General features: G+C 38.2%; 1 protein-coding gene across 2 annotated transcripts in view; it reads left to right on the top strand.

Annotated features, from left to right (window-relative positions):
- Positions 1–24,398, top strand: part of MACROD2 (mono-ADP ribosylhydrolase 2) — a 1,927,670-nt gene that overhangs the window by 1,117,614 nt on the left and 785,658 nt on the right. For both annotated transcript variants that reach the window (XM_036322176.1, XM_036322177.1), the window contains exon 6: positions 19,682–19,803. In XM_036322176.1, the coding sequence (XP_036178069.1) occupies positions 19,682–19,803 (122 nt within the window). The remainder of the gene's footprint in view (positions 1–19,681; positions 19,804–24,398) is intronic.

Consider the following 24,398-nt stretch of genomic DNA (forward strand, 5'->3'; position numbering starts at 1 on the left):
AAAATTGTCAATAACAATTCTATTTGAAAGGTTAATTTTGTTGTTTTCTAGGGTCTGTATTAGACAGCAGAGTCAAATAGACTCTTGTAGTTCATTTTTGTAGTAGAAAGAACTAAGACTTTAGTCTTTCAGAATAAAACTGTTAAAATGCCATCAGAACATGCTATTGATACTGTCCTCTGCATATTCAAAATGCTGTACAGCAAGGATACTTTGGAAAATAACCCAGCTCCTTGGTATGTTTCTGCTTGAAATATCTCTGGACAGCTAAGTTTGTAATAAGGCATCTACCTCTGATATTTAGGGCAAAATAACTAGTCCTTTTACTTTAAGCAGTTTAAATAGGATTTAAATTAATTCATAATAATCAGGTATTATAAAACAACATTTCAAAGTTGCTTGGACAACAGGAAGTTAGCCAACTCCATTTCATTTCTGACTAGAAGGCCTTCATGTCTCATGTGGCCCACATGTACTCCAACTCACGATAAACAGAACATCTCCCAAATCAAGTATAAGCTGTGACACTGTCCATGTATCTACTTGTAGAGTAGATGTTAACAGATTTCCAGCCAAACTATTATACTCATAAAATGAACTCAGTTCTCTTACTTTCAAAACTGGTCTTTTTATTTCTCCTCTTGAAATAGAGCAGTTACTACCAGGCTCCTAATTGTGGGTGGGCAGTAGAGAAAACTTTCCATGTGAGCCACTGGGGGCCAGAGGTTGTACAACCCTCATGTATTTAATGCAGGGAGGGCCCATGAGATGAAGCCTGGCTTTATACCCCACTGCTGACAGGATTAGGGCCAGTGTGCAGATGTAGTGGTTTATTTTACAGCCATCATGCTGCTTTTACATAATAAAAGTGAAGCGGCTTTCTTATTTAAAAAAGTAAGAATAAAATAAACAACTCTTCAAATTTGAACTATTCCCTTCTGGAAAATGTGTAATCCATTTTTATTGAAAGTGTATACTATTTATAAAAATGTGGTCTAAAATAGGTCTGGCTTGGAACAATGTTGTTACCAGTTCTAAAAAAAGCACTATGAAATAGCTAGAATGTTGATGATGGATATGTTTTGAGTTATGAAAATACTGAATATATTCCTTTTTTTCATTTTTTTCTATGTGTTTTGTGTGTGTGTGTGTGTGTTTTCAACTTGGTACCATGTCCTGTTTTTCATGTTAAAAAATGATACCTTTTAACATTAAAAAGTGACAGTCTTATCAATTATTAGAATCCAGTTAGCTACATGGGGAATATAGTCCTTGTTAAAATGACTGCATAATTCAGTCAGCAATTACATTTCTATTCTTTTTCTTATTAGAGGCACCCAGCCAAAGGATTGTTTATTTTTCACTAGAAATTAAAATATGATGAAAATACACATTTAAAAAAATGTATTTGCAGTTCTAAAATCACTATTTAGTATTCCAGTTTTTATATCCTTATTTTATTTCAAATAACCTGAAGTATTCTCAAAAGTTTTTCCACTTTTCAAAATTATCCTTCTTATGATGATTTTTATAAATGCAATCCAAAATTAAGGTGCTGTTTTGAAAGTATTTAAAGTCATTATTGAAAATTATATTCTGTTTATATTATTTTTATATGGCTATACAAGTATTATGACAAAAGTATAAAGGTGTATATTAAGTGAATTCAAATCCACTGACAGATGGCTATTACTAAGTTTAGTCTAGACAGCAAAAGAATTTATATACAGTAAGAATGGTTGGTGGAAAATGAATCATAAATGATACATGTTGCCGAAACCGGTTTGGCTCGGTCGATAGAGCGTCGGCCTGCGGACTGAAAGTTCCCGGGTTTGATTCCGGTCAAGGGCATGTACCTTGGTTGCGGGCACATCCCCAGTGGGAGGTGTGCAGGAGGCGGCTGATCGATGTTTCTCTCCCATCAATGTTTCTAACTATCTCTCTCTCCCTTCCTCTCTGTAAAAAATCAATAAAATATATTTTAAAAAAAATAAATGATACATGTAGAAGTTAGAAAAATATGTTCTGATGAAAGGGGAAAAGATAGAAATTCTTGGAAGTGAAAACAAGAACAAAAGTTTGGAATGAAGAAGAGCATGTGGAAAGGAAAGCTGAAATGAACTTACTGATCCAGAGAGTAAGTCAGGGAAACGCTCCACAATGTACAGCAGATAGGATATTTAAGAGAAAGTGAAGACAATTGAGATTTACTCCCAGAAATATAAAACCCACCTATTAGGAGTTACAGAAAGAGTAGAGAAAATGAAGGAGCAGTAGAAACTTCATAACTAAAACAGGGGCATAAAAGTTTTGTCCTGAAAGAATGTGGCATTCAGAATTCCAAGGATAAATAGGAAGTTCCCAAAACTTCCAGAGAGGAAAGGAAATCAGCTTACTTGTGGACGTATAAAAATCACTGGCTTTTTCTCATGTGGTGAATGAAACAAAATCTTAAGACTTTTGAGACAAAAATGAATATAAATCCAGATCTATATATTCTGTAAAACTAACATTCAGAAATGAGAGCAAAGCATTTGACAATCCAGTGATTTAGAAAATTCCCAGCTATAGGCCATCTCTGAAAGAATTACTAAAGGACATACTGGGGGGCGAGGCGGAGGGAATTAAATAAATGAGGTTAAGGAAGTGAGGACCAGGGATCCAAGAAGCACTGGAAGCAAAGAAGCTAGTAAAATATCAATGCTGACATAATTGCTTAATATGCATAGTTATGACCTTTGAGAGTGTAATGAGGAAATACAATTAAATATGAAAGAACTTATTGATATCCCATTTGTGTACATTGTGAATGTATTTACCTATAGGTCCTAATGGAAATCCAGTCAGAATTCATCACCTAGTACATGCCAGCTGCTGTGCTTGATACGTTCACATAAAATACATACTTAACTCCCCATGAGAAGTAGATATTATGCTGTCATTGCAGGAGAGGAAAAGTAATTTCCTTAAATTCACCAGTTGGTGAATGAAGTTTTCAACTGGAATATGAAGACTCGTTTTTTTCTGCCCTTTTCCTATCATGCTGTCTAATTATAATTATACATTCTGGTGACCACCTTTTTCTGATATCTTCAGACATTGCTCTATAACATAATTATTTTTCTACTCAGACCAAATCTGCCCATTCTTTTACTCTTTTTATTTCTCTCACTGTAGTGCCTCCTTAGCCATCTTATCATATCATTGCAGCCACAGCCCCATTTCTGATTAGAAGTGAGAACTTTTATGCATTGACCTCCATAATAGTATATTACTACAAAATAAGTCAACAGATTTTATTTATTTACAGTTTTTTTTAAAAAAATCAGATATTCATACAATTGTGGATGCTCTCATGCAAACATTTCATTTTTGGCAGCTGAATTACTATGAAAAGGTCTCTTGCTTTTCTGTGAGTGGTTTTGCATTAATGGTTTCCGCTAAATAATCTTGTCAAGGCACATGTTGACCTCTTTGAGTCTCAGTCTCACAGTGAATTATGTTTGAGAGGGTCAGTGATCTATTCTCTTCCCCTCAGTGATTCTAAGCCAGGACCAAATAGGCAAGGAAGGAGAAAAGTATAAAAAAAATAATAAAAGGCTGTTTTGATACAGAAGAATTAGTTACCTACAACTGTATAATTTTTGTTTGTTTCTCTTACTAATTCTTCTCTTCTTGACTATTTTATGTTAATGATTAATTTTCAGAAGATTTAAGAAGCAGTATATTAATTCCATAATTTCTACCTCAATTACTGTCCTAATGTTTCTATTTCTATTATCCTTTCAGTTACCCGGAATTAAGTGGCATTGAGTGAATTTTGATTCTTCCCTCTCTCTTCTCCCACCCACCTTGAAACCATCATTAAAATTGCCAGTTTAGTTCCACATTTTTTGAATTATCTCCCTTTTCATTTCTGCCAACCGGGTTTAATATTAGCTGACCTCCTGTAGTGTCTTTAGTAGCTTCAGCCGTGGGCAAACTACGGCCCGCGGGCCGGATCCAGTCCGTTTGAAATGAATAAAACTAAAAAAAAAAAAAAAAGACCGTACCTTTTTATGTAATGATGTTTACTTTGAATTTATATTAGTTCACACAAACACTCCATCCATGCTTTTGTTCCGGCCCTCCGGTCCAGTTTAAGAACCCATTGTGGCCCTCGAGTCAAAAAGTTTGCCCACCCCTGTGACTAACTAAATATGTAAAGAAAGAAGTGCAAGGAACTAAAATCATTGTCATGATTTCTCTTGGGAATTCATGATCTCAAAGGACCCTTTTGTTTTATCCTGTGATGTCTTGTAGAATTAAAAAGCTATTGCCACCATTTTCTTCTCTACCATAATCCAATGCAAACTGCTTACAAAGCCCCTCCCTATTCTCCAGGAGTTAGTGAGGAGAAATGACCTGATCACCATCTCACAGAAGAGGAAGGAGAAATTAGTTTAAATTCTAAACATTGAGCAATAGACAAAGACTGCATTTAGTTAAGATTACTTTGTTTACAAATGCCTTCAGTCACATAAAAGTTGAAGCAGAGAAATATAATTTCTTGAAAAGTCCAATACATCTGATTTTCCCTATACAGTTGAAGGAGATACTGTTTCTTCAGCCTTAAGGACCATATAAAGTAGTTAATGGTGTCCATTTGTCATTAAAAAAGGAACTATTCATATTTAAATATTAGGGCTGTACAGTAAGAAGCTGTAATGTAACCATTCTCAAATTGTGGTCTGGGGACCTCTTTCAGGGGTTGGTGAGGTCAGTGCCATGATCATAACAACATGTAAAGGTTATTTGCCTCTCTCTCTCTCTCTCTCTCTCTCTCTCTCTCTCTCTCTCTCTGAACAGTTTTCCAGAGGCTACATGACATGCAATAACATTATTTTCCTGATAGTTAATGGTACATGCGCTTTTGTTTTCTTGTGTGATAGATATGACCCACCAAAACAAAAGTTCTTTGGGTCCTCACTTATTTTAAGAGTGTAAAGATATCCATAAACTCAAAATTTTGAAAACAGCTCCTACTATGCATGGGAAGCAAATCATCTCTGAGAGATAGGAGGGAATGCAGACTAATCTCCTGGGATCCAGCAACATAAGGGAACCTGTTCATCTCATGCTAGAGCAAACACTCATTAGAGAAACATGTAGTGAAATTGTCCTTCTTAAATAGTATTTTGTGATTCTTACTCCTTCTCACCTCCTGTCTGTGTTGAATTTGTGTAAGTAAATTCATGAGAAATATAACATCACAGAGTATAAATTTCCACAATGATTTCTTTTAGAATATAATTCTCAAAATAATCTGTCCTTATTAATTGTATTTTCTAATTGTAAGTGTTCCTTTAGAAAATTAGGTGTGGAACTTAATGTGGATGTATAAACCATGGGAGTAGAACCCAAATGAGACTACAGGTATAAACGTATGAACTAGCTGTGGTCCAGAACTGTCCTATCAATATACTGGTCTCAGAGAGAAATTAAACCTGGTTTATTTTGATGGAGATTTAGGTTCATTATTCTCAAATGTCACTTTTAAAAAATGTGAACAGTGATCCCATTAATTTCTGGAGATGGTATGTAGAGAATCTGTCATTTTCCATTTTATGATCTGAGAGCCAAAACCAATCTCTAGAACAAAGCAAATGTATTCTAAAATGAGCTATATGCAGATGAGTGGGATGACACATTTCTAAAATGCATTTATTATCTCTTGCAAAAAAAAAAAAGGACAAAGGAATCATCATACTTTTTATTTTTTCTGTTGGAAATCTTTGGAAAGATTCTTAGCTTTTGTTTAAAAATATGATGGTGTTATAGTGTTTTTTAAATCATCTATGATGCAGTTATTAGGAAATCTTTAATCAGATTTTGCTAACAGATTCTCAGTTCTATTGAAATTTCTTTTGAATGACCTGAACCAGCAGAACTGCATTCCATTGCTTGCCCAGTCTAGACTGTCCATTCTACCTCATTGTTTTCTCAACCCAGTGTATCATCTCTGATTAGATTAATTTTATTGAGCCAACTCTTATTTAATTACCCCAAAATTCACTACTTATCCATTAAACAACTGTTCCGTAGATTTTTGGACTTTGCAGGCGACTCAAACATAGATTTTTCATGTTCCCTATAGCAGAAGCATAGAGGCTCTACATGAAAACAGGAAACAGTCATAAATTTGCAGAACTAGAAATAATCATGGAACATATATAGTCATATCTGATTCCCTCCAATGACAGGAAATGCCCTGCCTCCTCAAGCAGAAGGTTGTATTATTGGTGAGCTCTGATTCACAGAATCTTCTTCATTGTGTATACAGCAAAGTTGATGTTAATAGTCATATACAAGGTCAAACATAAGTGATACTGGACACCAGAAGAAGAGAAACGAGTTCAAAATTAATGTATGTGTTGGTGTTCAGGGATCATATCTTAAAGAGAGGCAAATTCTCTTTGGGTTTCATGGAATGAGAAGGACTTTGAGAAGCAAACACAGAGGGACTTTCTTGACACCAGAAAAGGCCTGAAGTCAGGTAAGAACAAGACTTATTTGATGTGAGTGGAGCAATTGCCCTACGTACGTGGCGCATAGTGGATTCTCAATAAATATTGATTGAATAAATGACAAAATTAATGACTGGGTGAATGACTGCAGAAGAGTCTTTCTCATCCAGACTTGATGTGAGGAGGGATCTATAAAGGAAGGCTGATGACACACAAGCACATGAAACCTCAGCATTAGCCTGCATGCTTTGACGTTGACCTCTCTGCACACGTCAGTCTCTGCATTTGTAGAATTAACATTGCAGTGGGAACTAGCATTTGTTTATTTTTACCCACTACATAGGACTTTAAAGCCCACTTTCCCCTTATGTCTTAATAAAGTACTGGTTTTGCATCACTCTGAAAAGGCTGCATATCGCTGCCATCCCTTGAACTGGGACAAAGACCTTATTATTATCTTCTTTGAAAAAGTCTTATTGTCTATCTGGACCTCCAGCTCCGCTCACCCCTGCTATTGAAGTGTTAGAAATGCCATGTGTTTGACTCACTTCCTTCTAGGATGTGTCTTCTTTGGGTTCATTCTAAAATGATGTGAAATGTTGGAACTTTGCAGATAACTTCAGCTTCCCACAGTCTCTCTGAGACCCCTCTCTGTTGGAAATAACACTACTGTAATGCAAATACTCCCAATACCCCATGGAATCTCAAAGATTCTATAATTGGCTGACCACAGGATATCCCCTTTACCCAAATTTCAGTCTGTGTTGTTGAAAATGGACCATGAAACCGGACACAGCCCCATCAAAAGGACTGATCTTAAATAGATTGTTGGCAGAAGGAGAGCTAATAACAATTAAAGATGAGCTTTACCCCTTCCTTTCAAAAAATTTAGAGGATAACATTTTGGTAGAATAGTTCAAATAATATTTGGTAACTTAGATCTCACAATTTAAGCATAAAACCTCACAACTTTGAAGCCAGCGAAGCATGAAACATATATCAGCACATGTTGCCCAAAAATGTGGTGGCATTCTCACATAGAAATAGGATCGAACTTCAGACTGAGCTAGGTGTATTCATTCAAGGTTTAACAGTGCATTCTGTGTGCCTTTATCTCATGCAAAATGCAATTGTTGTTTAGCTACTGTGTATTTAATCTTAGACATAGACACCTTTTTTTCAGGGAGTCATAGCACCAAGGAGGCCAAGGGAAGTAAACCCAGAGCTCTCCATAACCAAAAACAGTGAGGAAAAAAGACAAAACAAAGAAACACGCCAACTCACAGACTCAAAGGAAAACGGACTAGAAAACAACATTGTAAGCGCTAGTTTATTCTAAACTCATACAAAGAGTTGGATGACTGTAGTCTTTCTAGGCATGGAAAGAAATCCATCATGCAGCCGAAGAAATGCATGATAGAATAATCCAAACGTAGAAGCATGCTGCAGGGCAATAGTTGAAATACATTCTAACTGATGCCTCTTATAGATTGAAAAGGAACAGCTTATGGACAATTGATTGTTTCTTGAAATATAATAAAAACAAGCTTTGAAAATGTGTATATGAAAACACTGACCTATATGGGCAGAAAAGGCAGCATTTACTTTGTAATGCTATCAGGTGGTAATTCAATTTCCCGTTAACTGAACTTCAAGTATTCTGTTTCAGGTCATAGATTGGTGGTGCTTATCATATAAATTGGCCAATAAGATTTACAAATAATACCTTTAGTGCTCGGATTTGTGGTTGTAGCTTTAGAAAAGAAAATCAATTTAATTCCATGCATTGGCTTCCTCCTTAAAATTCATGCAATTTGAATATGATTGACAGGGCACTGCACCATTATGCAGTCTGTTAGATGGACCGATTATGCTTATGAATACAAGAGTGGAGAGAATGAAAGCAACGTGTAATTGATTCTACACTTGGTCTGACTGTTCATTAACAGTTTGAATGTAGCACAGTTGCTTCTCAAATGAAAAATGATGAGAGCAACCTATATATGTGCTCTCTCATTTGTTTTAAAATTCATTATGCTAATATTTTTTGCAGAATGTTTTCATGCATTTGTTTTGCCAAGGGTAATTCTGATTGAATCTTTGTAAATAATTCTAGTGCTTTCAATTATTTGACATTCCAATCACGTATTTTTTAATTTACAGTTTTGGAAATGAAAGTGAGTTTTTCCGCCAACCCCCTTTAAAGAAAAACTTCTGTCCTACCCTCCTTTTCTATGTAGTTCAGACTAATTTCCCAGAGTAAAATGAGATAGGGGAGTGTGAGGTGGTGGTTATAGCTTCAAAACAAAAGAGCTGATTTATAGACTGATTGGTTTCAGAAATAGATGAGCAAAACCAGGTTCTATTTGTCTGGCCACACTTTAATCTGATAAAGCACAAAAGGGCCTGCCATCTCATTTTCCATATTTCTTCAAAGGGTTGCATTTGAAATATTGAGTCAAGGTACAAATTTCATTGCTGTTTTCTCTGTTTTCTTCAGTTGCAGTAAAAAGGTCTTCAAACTCATGAAGGCTGCTTTTCCTGTTTTGAATGTGGAGCTGGACACAACATTATAGAAATAGCATTACTTTTCTTGTTCACAGGGAGATATGATGCTGATTCTAAAAAGCTATCCCTGCCCTTTCCTTTGACCACATGTTCCTGCCATATTTTAAGTCAGAAGAAGCAACAAAACTAGTGTTGGGCTAGGCAATTCCATTTGGGAGCTACACATAATTACACTGTGATCTCTAAATTAGATCATATTTACAATTAATAAATGTATTAATCCCATACTCTAATTTTTCTCTAGCTCTGATTTTTCATTAAATTGATAGTTTAATCATCCAGGTAATATGTCTGATAACTTAGTACTGGGAATAGATGTTTTTTTTTTCTTGTGATGAGAACTTTTAAAATTTACTCTTGACAACATTCAAATATGAAATACAGTATTATCCTATATAATAAAAGGTTAATATGAAAATGGGCAAAATGGTAGAACAACTGGTAGCTATGATATGCACTGACCACCAGCACCAGGGGTCAGACGCTCAACGCAGGAGCTGCCCCCTGGTGGACAGTGCGCTCCTAAGGGAATGAGCCTAAGCCATCAATCAGACATTCCCCTCCGTTCCCCCCTCCACCCCCCCCCCCCCGCCAGGGCTCCCGGACTGCTAGAGGGTGCAGGCCGGTCTGAGGGACACCCCCACCCAAGTGGATGAATTGCGTGCACTAGGCCTCTAGTTAACTATAGTCACTAGACTGTACATTACATCCTGGGACTTATTTATTTTATAATTGGAAGCCTGTACCTTTTAATCACCTTCATCCAATGCTACCACCACCTACCGCCAATCCTGCCTCTGGCAACAACCAGTTTTTTCTCCGTATTTATGAGCTCATTCTTTTGTTGTTGTTTTAGATTCCACATGTAAGTGAAATCGTATAGTATTTGTCTCTCTGTGTCTGACTTGATGTAATGCCCTCAGGTCTACTATGTTGTTGAAAATGGCAAGATTCCCTGGGCTGCAGGCTTGATCCCCAGTCCTAGTTGGACCCCGTGCAGGAGACAACCAAACAATATGTGCAGGAGGCAACCTAACAATGTGTTCCTCTCACATTGATATTTTTCTTTCTGTCTCTGTCTCTCCCCATCCCTTCCAATTTCTCTAAAAAATCAATAGAAAAATATTCTCCAGTGAGGATTAAGAAAAAAACAAAGCAAAACAAACAAAAAAACCCCACACACACCACAGTTTAAAAATTATTTTCTTGCCTCCTTTGTCAAATATTAATTGAGCATAATGGCTTGGGTCAGTTTCTGGGTTCTCTATTCTGTCCCAGTGGTACCTATGTCTGTTCTTGTGCCAGTATCAGCCAGTTTTGAGAAAGGCAGCATTGTAATATAGCTTGATATCAAGTATTGTGATCCCTCCAACTTTATTCTTCTTTCCAGGATTTCTGTGGCTATTCGGGGTCTTTTATTATTCCAGATGAATTTTTGGAGAGTTTGTCCTAGATCTGTGAAGTATGCCATTGATACGTTAATGGGGATTGCATTGAATCTATAGATTGCTTTGAGTAGTATGGACATTTTAATGATGTTGATTCTGCCAGGCCATGAACCCAATATGTACTTCCATTTGTTTATGTCTTCCTCATCTCTTTTTCAACATCCTGTAGTTTACTGAGTACAGGTCTTTTACCTTCTTAATTAAGTTTATTCCTAGGTAGCTTAATTTTTTTTTCTTGTAAAGGTAAATGGGATTTTTTTTTTTCGCTCTCTGTGAGTTCATTATCCTATATAATAAAGAGGTAATATGCAAATTTACCATCACACCCTTGCACAAGATGGCCTCCCCCATGTGGTCACAAGATGGTCACCACAAGATGGCTGGCAGGGGAGGGCATTTGGGGGGGACCAGGCCAGCAGGGGAGGCCAGTTGGGGGCAAACAGGACAGCAGGGGAGCAGTTAGGAGTTGATCAGGCTGGCAGGGGAGTGGTTAGGAGGTGATCAGGCTGGCAGGCAGAAGCGGTTAGGGGCAATCAAGCAGGCAGACAGGCAGGCGAGCGGTTGGGAGCCAGCAGTCCCGGATTGTGAGAGGGATGTCCGACTGCCGGACATCCCCCAAGGGGTCCCAAATTGGAGAGGGTGCCGGCTGGGCTGAGGGACACCCCCCATGCACGAATTTTGTGCATTAGGCCTCTAGTTGGTATATAAAAAATCAATAGAACAATCCAATCAAGAAATGGGCAAAGGACCTACATAGACACTTTTTGAAAGAGGACATACAGAAGGCAGAGAGACATATAAAAACAAACCCAAAGTCACTAATCATTGAGAGATGCCCATCAGCAGATGAGTGGATTATAAAACGGTGGTACATCTACACAATGAAATACTACCCTGTCATAACAACAAGGAAGCCCACTGCATGGGAGAACATATTTGCCAATGTTATATCTGATAAGGCTCTAATCTCCAAAATTTGTAGGGAACTCATACATCTTAACAAAAGGAAGATAAACAATCCAATCAAAAATTGAGCAAAGGACCTAAATAGACACTTTTCGAAAGAGGACATACAGAAGGCTGAGAGACATAAAAACATGCTCAAAGTCACTAATCATCTCAGAGATGTAAATCAAAATGACAATGGGGTACCATTTCACACCTGTTAGAATAGCTATCATCAACAAATCAACAAATGATAAGTGCTGGCGAGGATGTGGAGAAAAAGGAACCCTCGTGCACTGCTGCTGGGAATGCAGACTGGTGCAGCCACTGTGGAAAACAGTATGGAGTTGCCTCAAAAAGTTAAAAATGGAACTTTTGACCCAGTGATCCCACTGCTAGGACTTTATCCCAAGAAACCAGAAACACTAATCAGAAAGGATATATGCGCCCCTATGTGCAGAGCAGCACAATTTCCAATAGCTAAGATTTAGAAATAGCCTAAGTGCCTATTTCTAAATAATCAGCAGATGAGTGGATTACAAAACAGTGGTACATCTACACAATAGAATACTATGCTGCTGTAAAAAAGAAGGAACTCTTTTTTTTTACAATGTTATATTATTTTTTTCTTTATTAAGGTATAACATACGTGTCCTTACTCCCCCAATGCCCCCCCCCGCCACTGCCCTTCTTGTGCCCTCACCTCCGTAGTGTCTGTGTCCATTGGTTATGCTTATAAGCATGCATATAAGTCCTTTGGTTGATATCTTCCCCTTCCCCCCACCCTCCCCTGCCTTTCCTCTAAGGCATTGGTTCTCAACCTGTGGGTCACCACCCCTTTGGGGGTCAAACTACCCTTTCACAGGGGTCGCCTAAGACCATCGGAAAACACATATATAATTACATATTGTTTTTGTGATTAATCACTATGCTTTAATTATGTTCAATTTGTAACAATGAAATTGAGGGTCACCACAACATGAGGAACTATATTAAAGGGTCGTGGTATTAGGAAGGTTGAGAACCACTGCTCTAAGGTCTGATTGAACTCTTACCATTTGCAACAGCATGGATGAAACTGGAGAGCATTATGCCAAGCGAAATAAGCCAGTCAGAGAAATATAAATATCACATGATCTCACTCATTTGTGGAATATAATGAACATAAACTGATGAACAAAAATAGATCCAGCTACATAGAAGCATAGAACAGACTGTCCAAGCTCAGAGGGAAGGCAGGGGAGGAGAGGGTAAGAGATCAACCAAAGGACTTACATACATGCATATAAGCAAAACTCATGGACACAGACAGTAGGGGGGTGAGGGCATGTGCTAAGGGGTGGGAATGGTTGAGGAGAGGTCAATGGTGGGAAAATGAGACATAAGTAATACTTTAAACAATAAAGAATTTAAATAAATAAAAATTATTTTCTACTCCTCCCACCAAGGGGTAGGGTCTCTGTGTGTCCACTTGAAATGGGTGGAATTGTGTGACAGTCACAAGTGATAGGGATAGTGATGGTGATACTGTGTGGCTCCCAAGGCTGTGCAGAAAGGGTGGCACAGCTTCCTCCTCCGGACATGCTCTTGGATCCCTGAGCTCTCATGTCAGCCGTCTGACATGAGAGCCTGTGAGGAAACTGAAACTAGCCCACATGAGTGTCCCTGAGGCTACATGAAGAGGGAGAGATGCCTTCCCAGCCTTTAGATGCACAGCCTTCGCCTCTTCCACTACCAGCCATGGACTAACTGCAACAATATAAGTGACCCTGTGCCAGACTCCAACCTGAGCCCTTTCAGAATTTCTGACCCAGAGAAACCATAAAAAATAAGTTTGTTATTGTCACTATGTTCTGGGGTGATATTTTGCACAATAATAGCAAACCAGAATCTGCATGTATACAAAGTATGAGGCTAAAGTAATGGAATTTATTATAAACATGCCAAAATTTATAGACAAATATGTGCCATTTCCTTCAATAAGTAGTCACCTTGGGAAATGTTTATTCATGACCATATTGTCATTATGATTTGTGTCTTCCCACACTGATCTTTGACTTTAGGCATATTATTCTGCCTCTCTAGCTCCCTTAAATAAGGGAAAATAGATTAAATATTTTCTATTATTCCTTTCATTTCTAAAAATTATTGACTATTATTCAAAGTTCTTTGGTTACTGAGATACCTAAGAAGTATATCCTTGTACATTTCTACTATAAAGTATGTCGAACCCAGTTTGCATATTAAAATTACAGTAACATTTTAAAGATAGATACCAGCCATATGGGGAAAAATGCTTTATTGTCTAATATTTAAACCCTTCTTTTATCTGAAAATAATTATCTTATAGAGAGATATTATTGACAGTAGCAAAATAAAGGAAAAATATACCTAGTGGAGTCATTCTGTTAAATCCTCGGGATTATACATTTTTTACTTAAGAATATTTTAAGCCCTAACCGGTTTGGCTCAGTGGATAGAGCGTTGGCCTGCAGACTCAAGGGTCCCAGATTTGATTCTGGTCAAGGGCATGTACCTTGGTTGCAGGCACATCCCCAGTGGGGAGTGTGCAGGAGGCAGCTGATTGGTGTTTCTCTCTCATCGATGTTTCTAACTCTCTATCCCTCTCCCTTTCTCTCTGTAAAAAATCAATAAAATATATTTTAAAAATGAATATTTTAATATGTATAGTGATATTAGAGGCCCAGTGCATGGATTCGTGCACCGGTGGGGTCCCTCCACCTGGCTTGTGGGGATCAGGCTAAAACTAGCTCTCCAACATCCCCTGAGGGATTCTGGATTGCGAGAGAGGGGTTCTTGGGTGATGCACCCCAGAATCAGGCCCCCTCCTCTGTGGTTCTGGGTGTGTCACCTGAGAATGGCAGCTGCCAAGTCACTGCAGCTCAGCAGCTCCTGTGTTGAGCGTCTGGCCCTTGGTGGTCAGTGTGCATCATAGCTATCAGTCAGAGTGTCTGCCCGTCAGTGCACATCATAGTTCCCAGTCGGATGGCCAGACGGTTGGACGGTCGCTTAGGCTTTTATATATATAAATAAGATTACATTTGAAAAGCACATTAACAATCTTTATTCATCGTAGTGATATGTTATATGAGATCCAGAAACATGGTTGAATAAACCATATAATCTTCATTTTGGTCTACAGGGTACTCTTAGAAATAGAGCTATTGGAGTCTATATTTGTACTTTTTAAAATATATATATTTTTATTGGTTTCAGAAAGGAAGGGAGAGGGAGAAAAAGAGAGATAGAAACATCAATGATGAGAGAGAATCATTGATTGGCTGCCTCGTGCACCACCCCCCCCTTTGGGGATTGAGCCCACAAACCGGACATGTGCTCTTGACCGGAATCGAACCATGGACCCTTCAGTCCATAGGCCGACGCTCTATCCACTGAGACAAAACAGCCAGGTCTCTATTTATACTTTTGATGGAAATGGTTAAAATGCTATCTCTGGAATGGGACCAATTTGCACTTCATTGATAAGCATGTTTGAGAAACTTGAACCATGACTGATACTTATTTATCTCAAAAACAATAAACTATACTATTTAAAATATATATGTCGATTCTTGAAATGCATGCAGAAGAAGAATTGCATTTAAAAGCAGCAAAGTATCTTAGAGGCCCTCATTCAATTCCTTCTTTTAGCTATGAAGATGGAAGTGCAAATAGGAGAGCGATTTGCCTAAGATCACACAGCTAGTTAGGAACAGATCTGGGACATCTGACTTATAATTAGGTCTTAGGTCTTACAGTCCAGTGTTCTGTCCACACTAGAACAGAGATGATAACAAAAATATAACAAGTAAACATTGAAAAGTCTCCTCTGTCATTCCTGCCTGCGTCTTCAAGATGCCTTAATAACTCAGTGGTTCTCAACCTTCCTAATGCTGCGACCCTTTAATACAGTTCCTCATGTTGTGGTGATCCCCAACCATAAAATTATTTTCGTTGCTACTTCATAACTATAATTTTACTACTGTTATGAATCATAATGTAAATATCTGATATGCAGGATGTATTTTCAGGGGTTGCGACCCACAGGTTGAGAGCCACTGCTTAGATGGTACTGTGATACTGCTACTGTTGCTGGTGATAATTACTATTTCTTAAGCCTCTGCGTGCACCAGACATCAAATTAAACACTTATGTTTACATTATTATATTTACACCATGAGATCCACAAATGTATGTGAAAATGCTGTTGTGATTAACACTAAGATATAAATTAAAACAAAGCATCATTCAAGTGATAATAGCTGTTTGTCTCTAACTTGTTCTCAGTCAATGGACTTTGAAACTATTGGTGGGAAAGAGTGGTCTATAATATCTCTGGTATTAAAAATGGATCCTTATATTCATAAGGCTCACCAGCCACTTAACCATATTTAAGGTTTCGGTCAACTGCCCAGACATCACTGTGCACTCCATCTGTCCATCTGTCTCCATTACAAGGTCAAATATCAATGATGAAACATAGCACAGGAGTGACTCTGGCCATTACCTAAGCAGCTGAATTTTTCTGCAGATAAGAAAATCAAGGCAGGGACCAATACAATAATGCCTTCATCTGGGCCATTCGATGAGCTGGGCTTGGAGGTGGAATTAGAAGGCAGGACTCAGCCTGGGTGGTGTGGCTGTGGTTGGGTATCAACTTATGAACCAGGAGGTCACTGTTCAATTTCCAGTCAGGGCACATACCCGGGTTTCAGGCTTGATCCCCCGTGGGGGACATGTAGGAGGCAGTCGATCAATGATTCTTTCTCATCACTGATGTTTCTACCTTTCTCTCCTTCTCCTTTCCTCTCTGAAATTAATAAAATATATTTTTTTAAAAAAGAAGGCAGGACTCCTGGCTGAATTTTATGGCAGAAAATAAAGCAGCTCCTCAGTGTGGAAGAGTTGCTCACAAGTACTAGGAACAATTAAAATGATGAAGAAAATTTCCTTCTGAACCTCACACTGATTCACCTCCAGTTTTGTGGATCTGAGACATCATTGTGTTGGTTAACACTTACTTGATCCTGGATGTTGTAAATTTAACATAGAGCAGAAAATATAGAGATTATATTTTATGTTCAGGAAGCTCATTTATTGGCTATGTCTTCTCAGACTTTTAAATTAAATGGAGATCTAAAGAAATGAAAGGAGAGTTTTTCATAAATTTCCTTTCCGTTATGTGGACAATGGTGGCTAAGGAAAAAAAGCAAGGAAAGGGGTTATGATGTTACTATTTCCTGATCTTTTGAGATCTGTCTTTTCTCCCCATTCATGCCCCTAAGCCCTGTTTTACTTGGCTCAAGTAGACACATCTTTATGACACCAGATAAGAGGCATTTATCCTTAATCTCCTCCATCCAGAAATAAGGAAGCCAAGGTAATACACTGTTGTTCCTTATGTACTAAGTGTTTGATGTACAACGGCAATGGTTAAAGACTGAAAAACAAACAAACATAGCTTTCACCTATAACAATGCAATTAAGATGCCAAAATTTCTCTGGAACATTTTTCAAAGCTTAATTTGTGGAAATCTAATTCCAAGAAGTGCTCTGCAAAACATGGATTTTAGTAGTCAAGTTTATTTGAAGAACAGAGTAGTCTGTGTCCCCATGTGGAGACTGACAATGTGCTATAAGCTTACTAAATGCCCAGAGAGGCTCTGCCTAAGGGTGACTTAATTTCATCCAGTGATTTCAAATTCAATTGGCCTTTGCACCCATATCTTACTGAACCTCCTTTGGGAAATGCTGCTCTGTAGAATTATGATAGCTGGACACAAAGAGCAAGTAGTCACAAAAGGAAAAATAAAGTAAAGCTAAGTACAATCTTTCTTCTTCGTGTAGTATAGTGTTCATTTAAAAATAGAATCTAAAGTAAAATCTATATATATAAAGCCTAAGCAACCATTATGACGGAACAACTGGAACGACTGGAACGCCTGGTTGCTATGACGTGCACTGACCACCAGGGGACACATGCTCAATGCAGGAGCTACCCCCAGCCTGCAAGCCCTAATCGTCGATGGGGTCTGCCAGCCAACCTCCTGGTCCCTTTCCCCGGCCAGTAGGCCCCCGGGGTTGGGACAGGGAAACAGGGGTGGGTGGCAACAGATGTGACCCCCTTCCCCAGGGGGCTGAAGGCCGGCTCCCTCCTTGGGGCTGGCAGCCAACCTCCTGGGTTCTTCCTTCTGCACCTCTCCCCTACCACCCACCCTCTGCAGTGGCAGTTGGCCCCTCCCTCCTGACAGCAGGCCCCAATCACCCCATTGGGGACTGCTGGCCAACCTCCTGGTCCCTCCCCCCGCCAGCAGGTCCCAATCACCTGATCGGGGCCGGGCCCTGGGCTGGGATGGGGAACCAGGAGTGGGTGGTGGCAAACATGGGCAGCAAGGAAAGGAGGATGGGGGGAGGCAAGGAGGATGGGGGGAGGCGAGGAGGAAGGGAACCTGATTGGCCCTGATTGCTGAGCAGGCCTAAGGACCCCACTCGTGCACAAATTTCATGCACCGGGCCTCTAATATTCATATAAAAATGTACTATATATAGGACTTGTATTGTTTCTCTATGCAACTCTTGTTATTATTATTACAAAAAAAAATCACTGTGTGCTTTCTTTTGTTTCTTTGGTCTTTTTTGTTTGTGTTTATTTTTTCTGATAAATACAACCTAGTCTCTCTTTATCTTTTCCTTGTATTGTAGTGGTTCTCACTTTAAACCCAGGTTTGCCTGTGAAATAACATCTGCATGAACTCACTGGTGACGTTTCTGCCTATTCTAATCACAAGGTGTCACCTTTAATATTATCTGATTAGGATATAAATACTATTTCAGAGTTAAAGTTATAATCAACATTTTGTGGATTTTCCCAAACATCAAATGTTACTCTTGACATTTAGCATTCAATCAACAAAGATCCTTCCCTTTGTGATTTAGTTTCTACTATTTAAATTTCATGTGAAATTTAAAACTATTCCGCTTACTCATTTCTTGTAATGTGTTCTTATTCTCATTTTTTTGTAGTTTTTTTTTTGTTTGTTTTTTGTTTTTAAATTAAGCAGTGGTATGATTAGTCAAAGAAAATAATTTCATTTCATTTTACTACTCCAAAGCTAATAGACTGGATTTTTATTTTTATCAAAATTGACTAGGTGTTACAGCAATAAAATGGACTCATAATCCAGATTAACTGATAAGACTGGGAAGCAAGAGTTTTAAGGCATTTTCAAATAATTTAGATTAAATTTTGGGTGTGTTTTTTTTTTTAAATAATCTTTATGGACTAAATGTTAGGACAGTCCTTTTTCATTATGATTCTAATGTTATACGTTTATGTATGTGTAGATGTTAAAAGAATACCAAAATGGCTGTCTTTATATGCAAAAAAAGAAAAATCAGATTTCATGTTTTTAAATATAGATAGAGGTTGAAAAGTATAGATTGCTTCTTGAAAGTTTTAATACATGGTGTATCCATAGTAGGTTTACAGTTGGGCATATGCAAAACACAGAGTTTTTATATTATTATTTATTATTTTTTGTATTATTTCCCTTACAAACAACTGTAAACCTATGTTTTCCCTATCCTGTATAGTAAAAAAATAGAAAGTAGGTACTATTTTATCCCTAGGAAATCTCATGTATGTGAGAATTGGTAGGTTGCATTCTATAATTGGTAGGGATGTTTTCAAATTACTCCTTTTAGGGCTATTACTGATGATCATAAATTATCTTGGCATATTTTCCAAAACTTGCCTTTCTTTATTATGTACAGTGCCTGCATCTATTGTTTTATTTACAAGTAAAGTGATGTGTAGCATTGGTTCTTCCCAGGTCAATTCAAAATGCTCATTTTTCAGGCAATTATTTCTTAGTTTATTTCCCACCAAGGTTTTATCTTGTTCCATGGTGCCATTAATTCACAACTTATATTATAATGCGTCTCACTTGGATCTGACCAATAATGAAGGAATAATTTATTGGTAGGGGATTCCTTTTCACGATATCTTCCTGAGAAATTACCTACTTTAAGAGGTTGTGCTACCTAAAATCTTTTACATTTGCATCATCAGTATTTCCTAGCTTGCTTGTCTCCAGGCTCCAACACAAATACTTAAAATAAATAAAGCAACATTTAAGTGAAAAGTGAAAAATACCTTGCTTACCCTGTTTTGTCTTCCTTTTGCATTTGCAGATGTCATCCATACCGTAGGGCCAATAGCAAGAGGCCATATTAGTGGTTCCCACAAGGAAGACCTTGCAAATTGCTATAAATCATCTCTGAAGCTGGTGAAAGAAAATAACATCCGATCAGTTGTAAGTACTTTTGTGTTCCTGGTTTCTTATTCTTTTTCAGCCTTTATATTTTGGAAATCAGTCTTGTCCAAAATGAAGGAATAAAATCATTTCCAAAATTCTGAAAACTGAGTTTAAGAATCTTAGTGATGTCTTCTGTTGGTTATCATGGCTTCACTTTTCTGATGCCCTAAATATTTGCTAAATTGTTCATGATGTTTGGGGATTTAAAACATCATGAACAATTTAGAATTCCAGAACTGGAACCATCTCATCTATTTTCTCTCATTTTGCTATTATCTTTTGAAGAGTGCATGTGTGTTTTTACTTGACGGTTGTTATTCTTTTAGATTTATTTTTCTTTTCCTGAACTAATATTCTGTGGTTGGGTATGCCACATTCCTTCTAAGTTTTATCAATTTAGACAGAGAGAGTTCAGAAAATGTGGATCTAATCTATTTCTTTACCAGTAGGCTGAGATGAAAGGCAGTTTTCTCTAGTTGGATTTAGAGGTATTTATTCACCTGCTTTTCTTTTAAAGCATGTACTACGTTTATTACATGTCAATTACACCAGGAAAATAAAACTATGAGAAAAATGAAAGTGTAAACACACAAGAGTGAGTTAATGTGGGCCGAATCCCTTGAGTCTTTCCACAGAGAATTAGTCTTGAAATTGTGGGGCAGTTAAACAATTGACTTCTTAGAAGGTTGAATGGAATGGCATTGCCCTGGAGTTCACAAAAGTGGTGGTTTTATTATTTGCATGAAGAAGCATTGAGAGTCAGACACACTTAGATAACTTGATCATCACTGTATTTTTCATGCATGATTATCATTATAAAGTCACTTTTTCAATGTATGTCAGTGAGTTTGCTTAACATAAAAATACTTTTTACAAGGCAGTTATATAGCCTTTAAAATCTTTGCATAATTATTAATAGAGCTGGATATTTTCTTTCACTCTTTGATTTTTTTTTTTTTAAAATGTTCTTTGTAAGTGAGTCAATTAGACCATTCTGTCTTAGAGGAGAAAACTCAGGTTCAGAGACTGGAGCAAAGCAAACTACTAAACCAGTTGGCTAATTTTGTTCTCCATAGGAAAATAAAGAAAATCTAAACAGGTGTGCACATTCAGGGGGTAATTAAAATGTTCTCAATATGGCTTATTGATTTAAAAAGGCAAGGGGCTGAAGTGTTCACAAAATGGTTATGTATAGACATTTCACCTTGGAAAATATGGACCTTGAGACCTGAAGAGAATTTACTAGTGAATTCAATGACATCTCTAATCTATCCTATCTAATAATAGACAAACATGGTAATTGACCATACCTTCGCTACACTTCCCAGTGGCTAATCTGGGCGATATGCAAATTAACTGCCAACAAAGATGGCGGTTAATTTGCATACATAGGTGCAATGCTGGGAGGCGAAAGGGTAAGGATGGAAGAAACCACCTGTTGCTGACGGTGATCGGAAACCCAGGCAGCAGGCAAGAGCAGGGTGGCAGGGCAAAGGCGGCCTGGGGGAGAAGCCCTCGGCCCGTGATTGGAGAAGCAGGGCGGGGTAGGGAAGAGGCGGCTGCCGGCAGCTGCCTCCCCCTCTCCCCTCTGGCCGGTATTCGGAGAAGTACCTGTATTTTTTTTTTTTCAAAGTACCTGTATTTTTAATAATTTCTTGACATGGTAAAAGAATTTTACATTAAGATCCAAGGGTGGTGGGATGAGGAGAAGGAGCAGCAGAATAATCCAACAAACAAAAAGGGAAACAGAAATGCATGGTGGAATGGATTTGAAGGGTGGGTAGGGGCATTGCCCAACTAAAATGCAATTGGTTTGTTACTGAGTACTATTCATGGGAAGACAGCATCCTGACTCCTTCTCTATACAGCATATTGGGAGTAAAAAATGATGCATCCAGGTGGAAATATGATTAGGGGTTGGAAGACAGACAGGGAAAGAAGAAGTCAGAAATAAACACTGAGAGAGTCACTGGCTGGCTGGCTGTAAATACTGACTCTCTAGTAGTGATAGAATAAAAAAGTGGGGGATATCTCTGGAAGATTCAAGAGATAGGGGGCAACTCTTCTATGGTTTTGAGTTGCCCAGCAGATTTCCACATACACACGTGTACACGCCTATGTTTGCATGCGCACACATATACACATAACTGACTGCCCTCCCTAGAAGCACAGAAGAAGAAGAAGCCGCCAGAAGAAAAAGCCACCCGCCTTTGGTCCAGGCGCCAGCGCCTGCAGCTGGCTGCAGCCCAGGAGATGGACAAGCCACCCGCCCGAGGTCCCAGGCTGCAGCCACCTGGAGAAGCTGCCAGCCCTGTGGTCCAGGGCGCCAGCGCCTGTGGCCAGGGAAATAGGTTTCCTCTTCTCTTACTGCAGTCATTACTTCAATATTCCCCTTCTGAATTTCTCTCCTGTACTGCAACCCAACTCCACTTTTCATTGGAAGGATACGGAACAGAGAGAGCAGTGTTAAAAGCTTACATTTTTAAGCCAGTAAGGTTGGTACTTAAACATATAAATGGAAAACTAGAGTCCTTAAGGTAACGAAGGCTACAAAGGACAGGGACAGCGCATGACCTATTATATCCAGCAATCCATATGGGGACTGAAAACTTTGCAATGATGACAATTAGTGAAGATATGAATCAACTAAAATAGTTGACAGGGACAATTCTTCCATCTTTGAAAATATATATATCAAATCTGTTTAAATAGATTTTCATCTGCATAATATAACACATTCTGACAAGACCACCACCACCACCAATGTGGTCAGTGTTGTGCCCATAAGTGTTTAATAACTGAGGGACATCCCCCACCCCCGAGTGCACAAATTTTTGTGCACCAGGCTACTAGTATATATGTATAAGAGCCCAGCAACAGAATGGCAGAACAACCACAATGACCAGTCACTATGACGCACACTGATCACCAGGGGGCAGGCACTCAATGCAGGAGCTGCCCCCTGGTGGTGACTGTACTCCCACAGTGGGAGTGCCACTTGGCTGACTGACATGAGTGGCACTTCCGCAGCGGAACAGCTGCTCAGTGGGAGAGTTCACAGCCACTCAGCTTACCCGGATGAGTGGCACTCCCACAGTGGGCTGATCCCTGCAGGCCACACCCCCCACCAGTGCACGGATCCATGCACTGGGCCTCTAGTGTGTAAATAAATAAGAAGAGTCTAGTCTATTAGAAACAGTGTAAAAATAGTACCTATTCTTTTAATAGGAAAAAGAAACATTCCAAACTAAGATGATTGTAAAATAATCACATCTACTATTGCACTACTTGCTACCATTACTTAAGAAGATGGTGAATTATGAAGTTAAACTAACTTTTATCATGGTCTGCAGATGGACTTAGGCAATACTATAATCATTTTGGGATTTGTAGGTCTACCTTAACACCTTTGGTGATGATTTTGAGGCTATACATGTTACTGGGATAAAATTAGCAGGCGGTACTAAACTGAGGTTATTCCAATATTAATAAGTAAAAATGGAGATGGAAAATATCTGCAAAATGTGAAGTAAATGTTCAGCTAAATTCATCTCCATGTTATGGCATGATTGACTGGAGTTGCCATTGAATGTCTTGAATCTTATTCATAAAAGAAAAAAATCTTTCTTTCTTTCTTTCTTTCTTTCTTTCTTTCTTTCTTTCTTTCTTTCTTTCTTTCTTCCTTCCTTCCTTTCTTTCTTTCTTCCTTTCTTTCTTTCCCTTCCCTTTCTTCTACTCCATTCCTTCCTTCTTTTTTTCCTTGAAGGAGGAAACTGGCTTTCTACTTTACATGGAATGCTGTGTTGTTGAGCAACATTGCAAACATAATGCTAATGTCATCATGTCCTCCTTATTAGGGAATTACTAGAAAATTCTTAGAAATGTGATTGACTGAATAAGTGTTCTATAGTATAGGCTTGTACTCTGTAGAATGATAACACTAGATAGGGAGAGATGGTTGACATAAAAAGCCTGCTTGTGAAAATGGAAGAAAAACTTAACTTGAACTCATTTATATACATGTCAAATAAATTTCTCATGAACCCAGAGTAGCTTAGTGTTTGCTCTACCAATTATCACTGTGTAACCATGGACAAGTCACGTCAATATATTGTAGCCTTGGTTTCCACATACAAATAATCTGTAATTTATTTCTGTAATCTCAGAACTAACTCATGAACTATTATGGGGAGCAGTGGAGATAATGAATATAACTAAAAAATGTAACTCTCTATAAAAGTATTTGTCAATATCACTTCAAGTATAAGATAGTTTTCACATTTTTATGATTTGTCAAATTTAGGAGATTGATATCATTCTTCCTTTGAATCTGTTTTAAAACCAGACATCTAGACGTTAATCATATCATTCGTTGATGCTTTTAAACCAGAACTATGTTATTATAAAGCATTCAGTTAGTCTAGTTGAAAAGGAAAATTCAATATCTTCCTCCTCCAGTGTATAGAAAACCTTATTCTCCCCTACTTTGTCTTTCTTCCCTGTGAATTTCCTTTACTACGCACACAAAACACTTCACTTCTAGTCACCAAATGTGTGGAGGTTTTAACCCACACCAAGCAATTCTCTGCAAC

The sequence above is a fragment of the Myotis myotis genome, unplaced genomic scaffold (assembly GCF_014108235.1).
Source record: "Myotis myotis isolate mMyoMyo1 unplaced genomic scaffold, mMyoMyo1.p scaffold_m19_p_9, whole genome shotgun sequence".
Classification (NCBI taxonomy): domain Eukaryota; kingdom Metazoa; phylum Chordata; class Mammalia; order Chiroptera; family Vespertilionidae; genus Myotis; species Myotis myotis.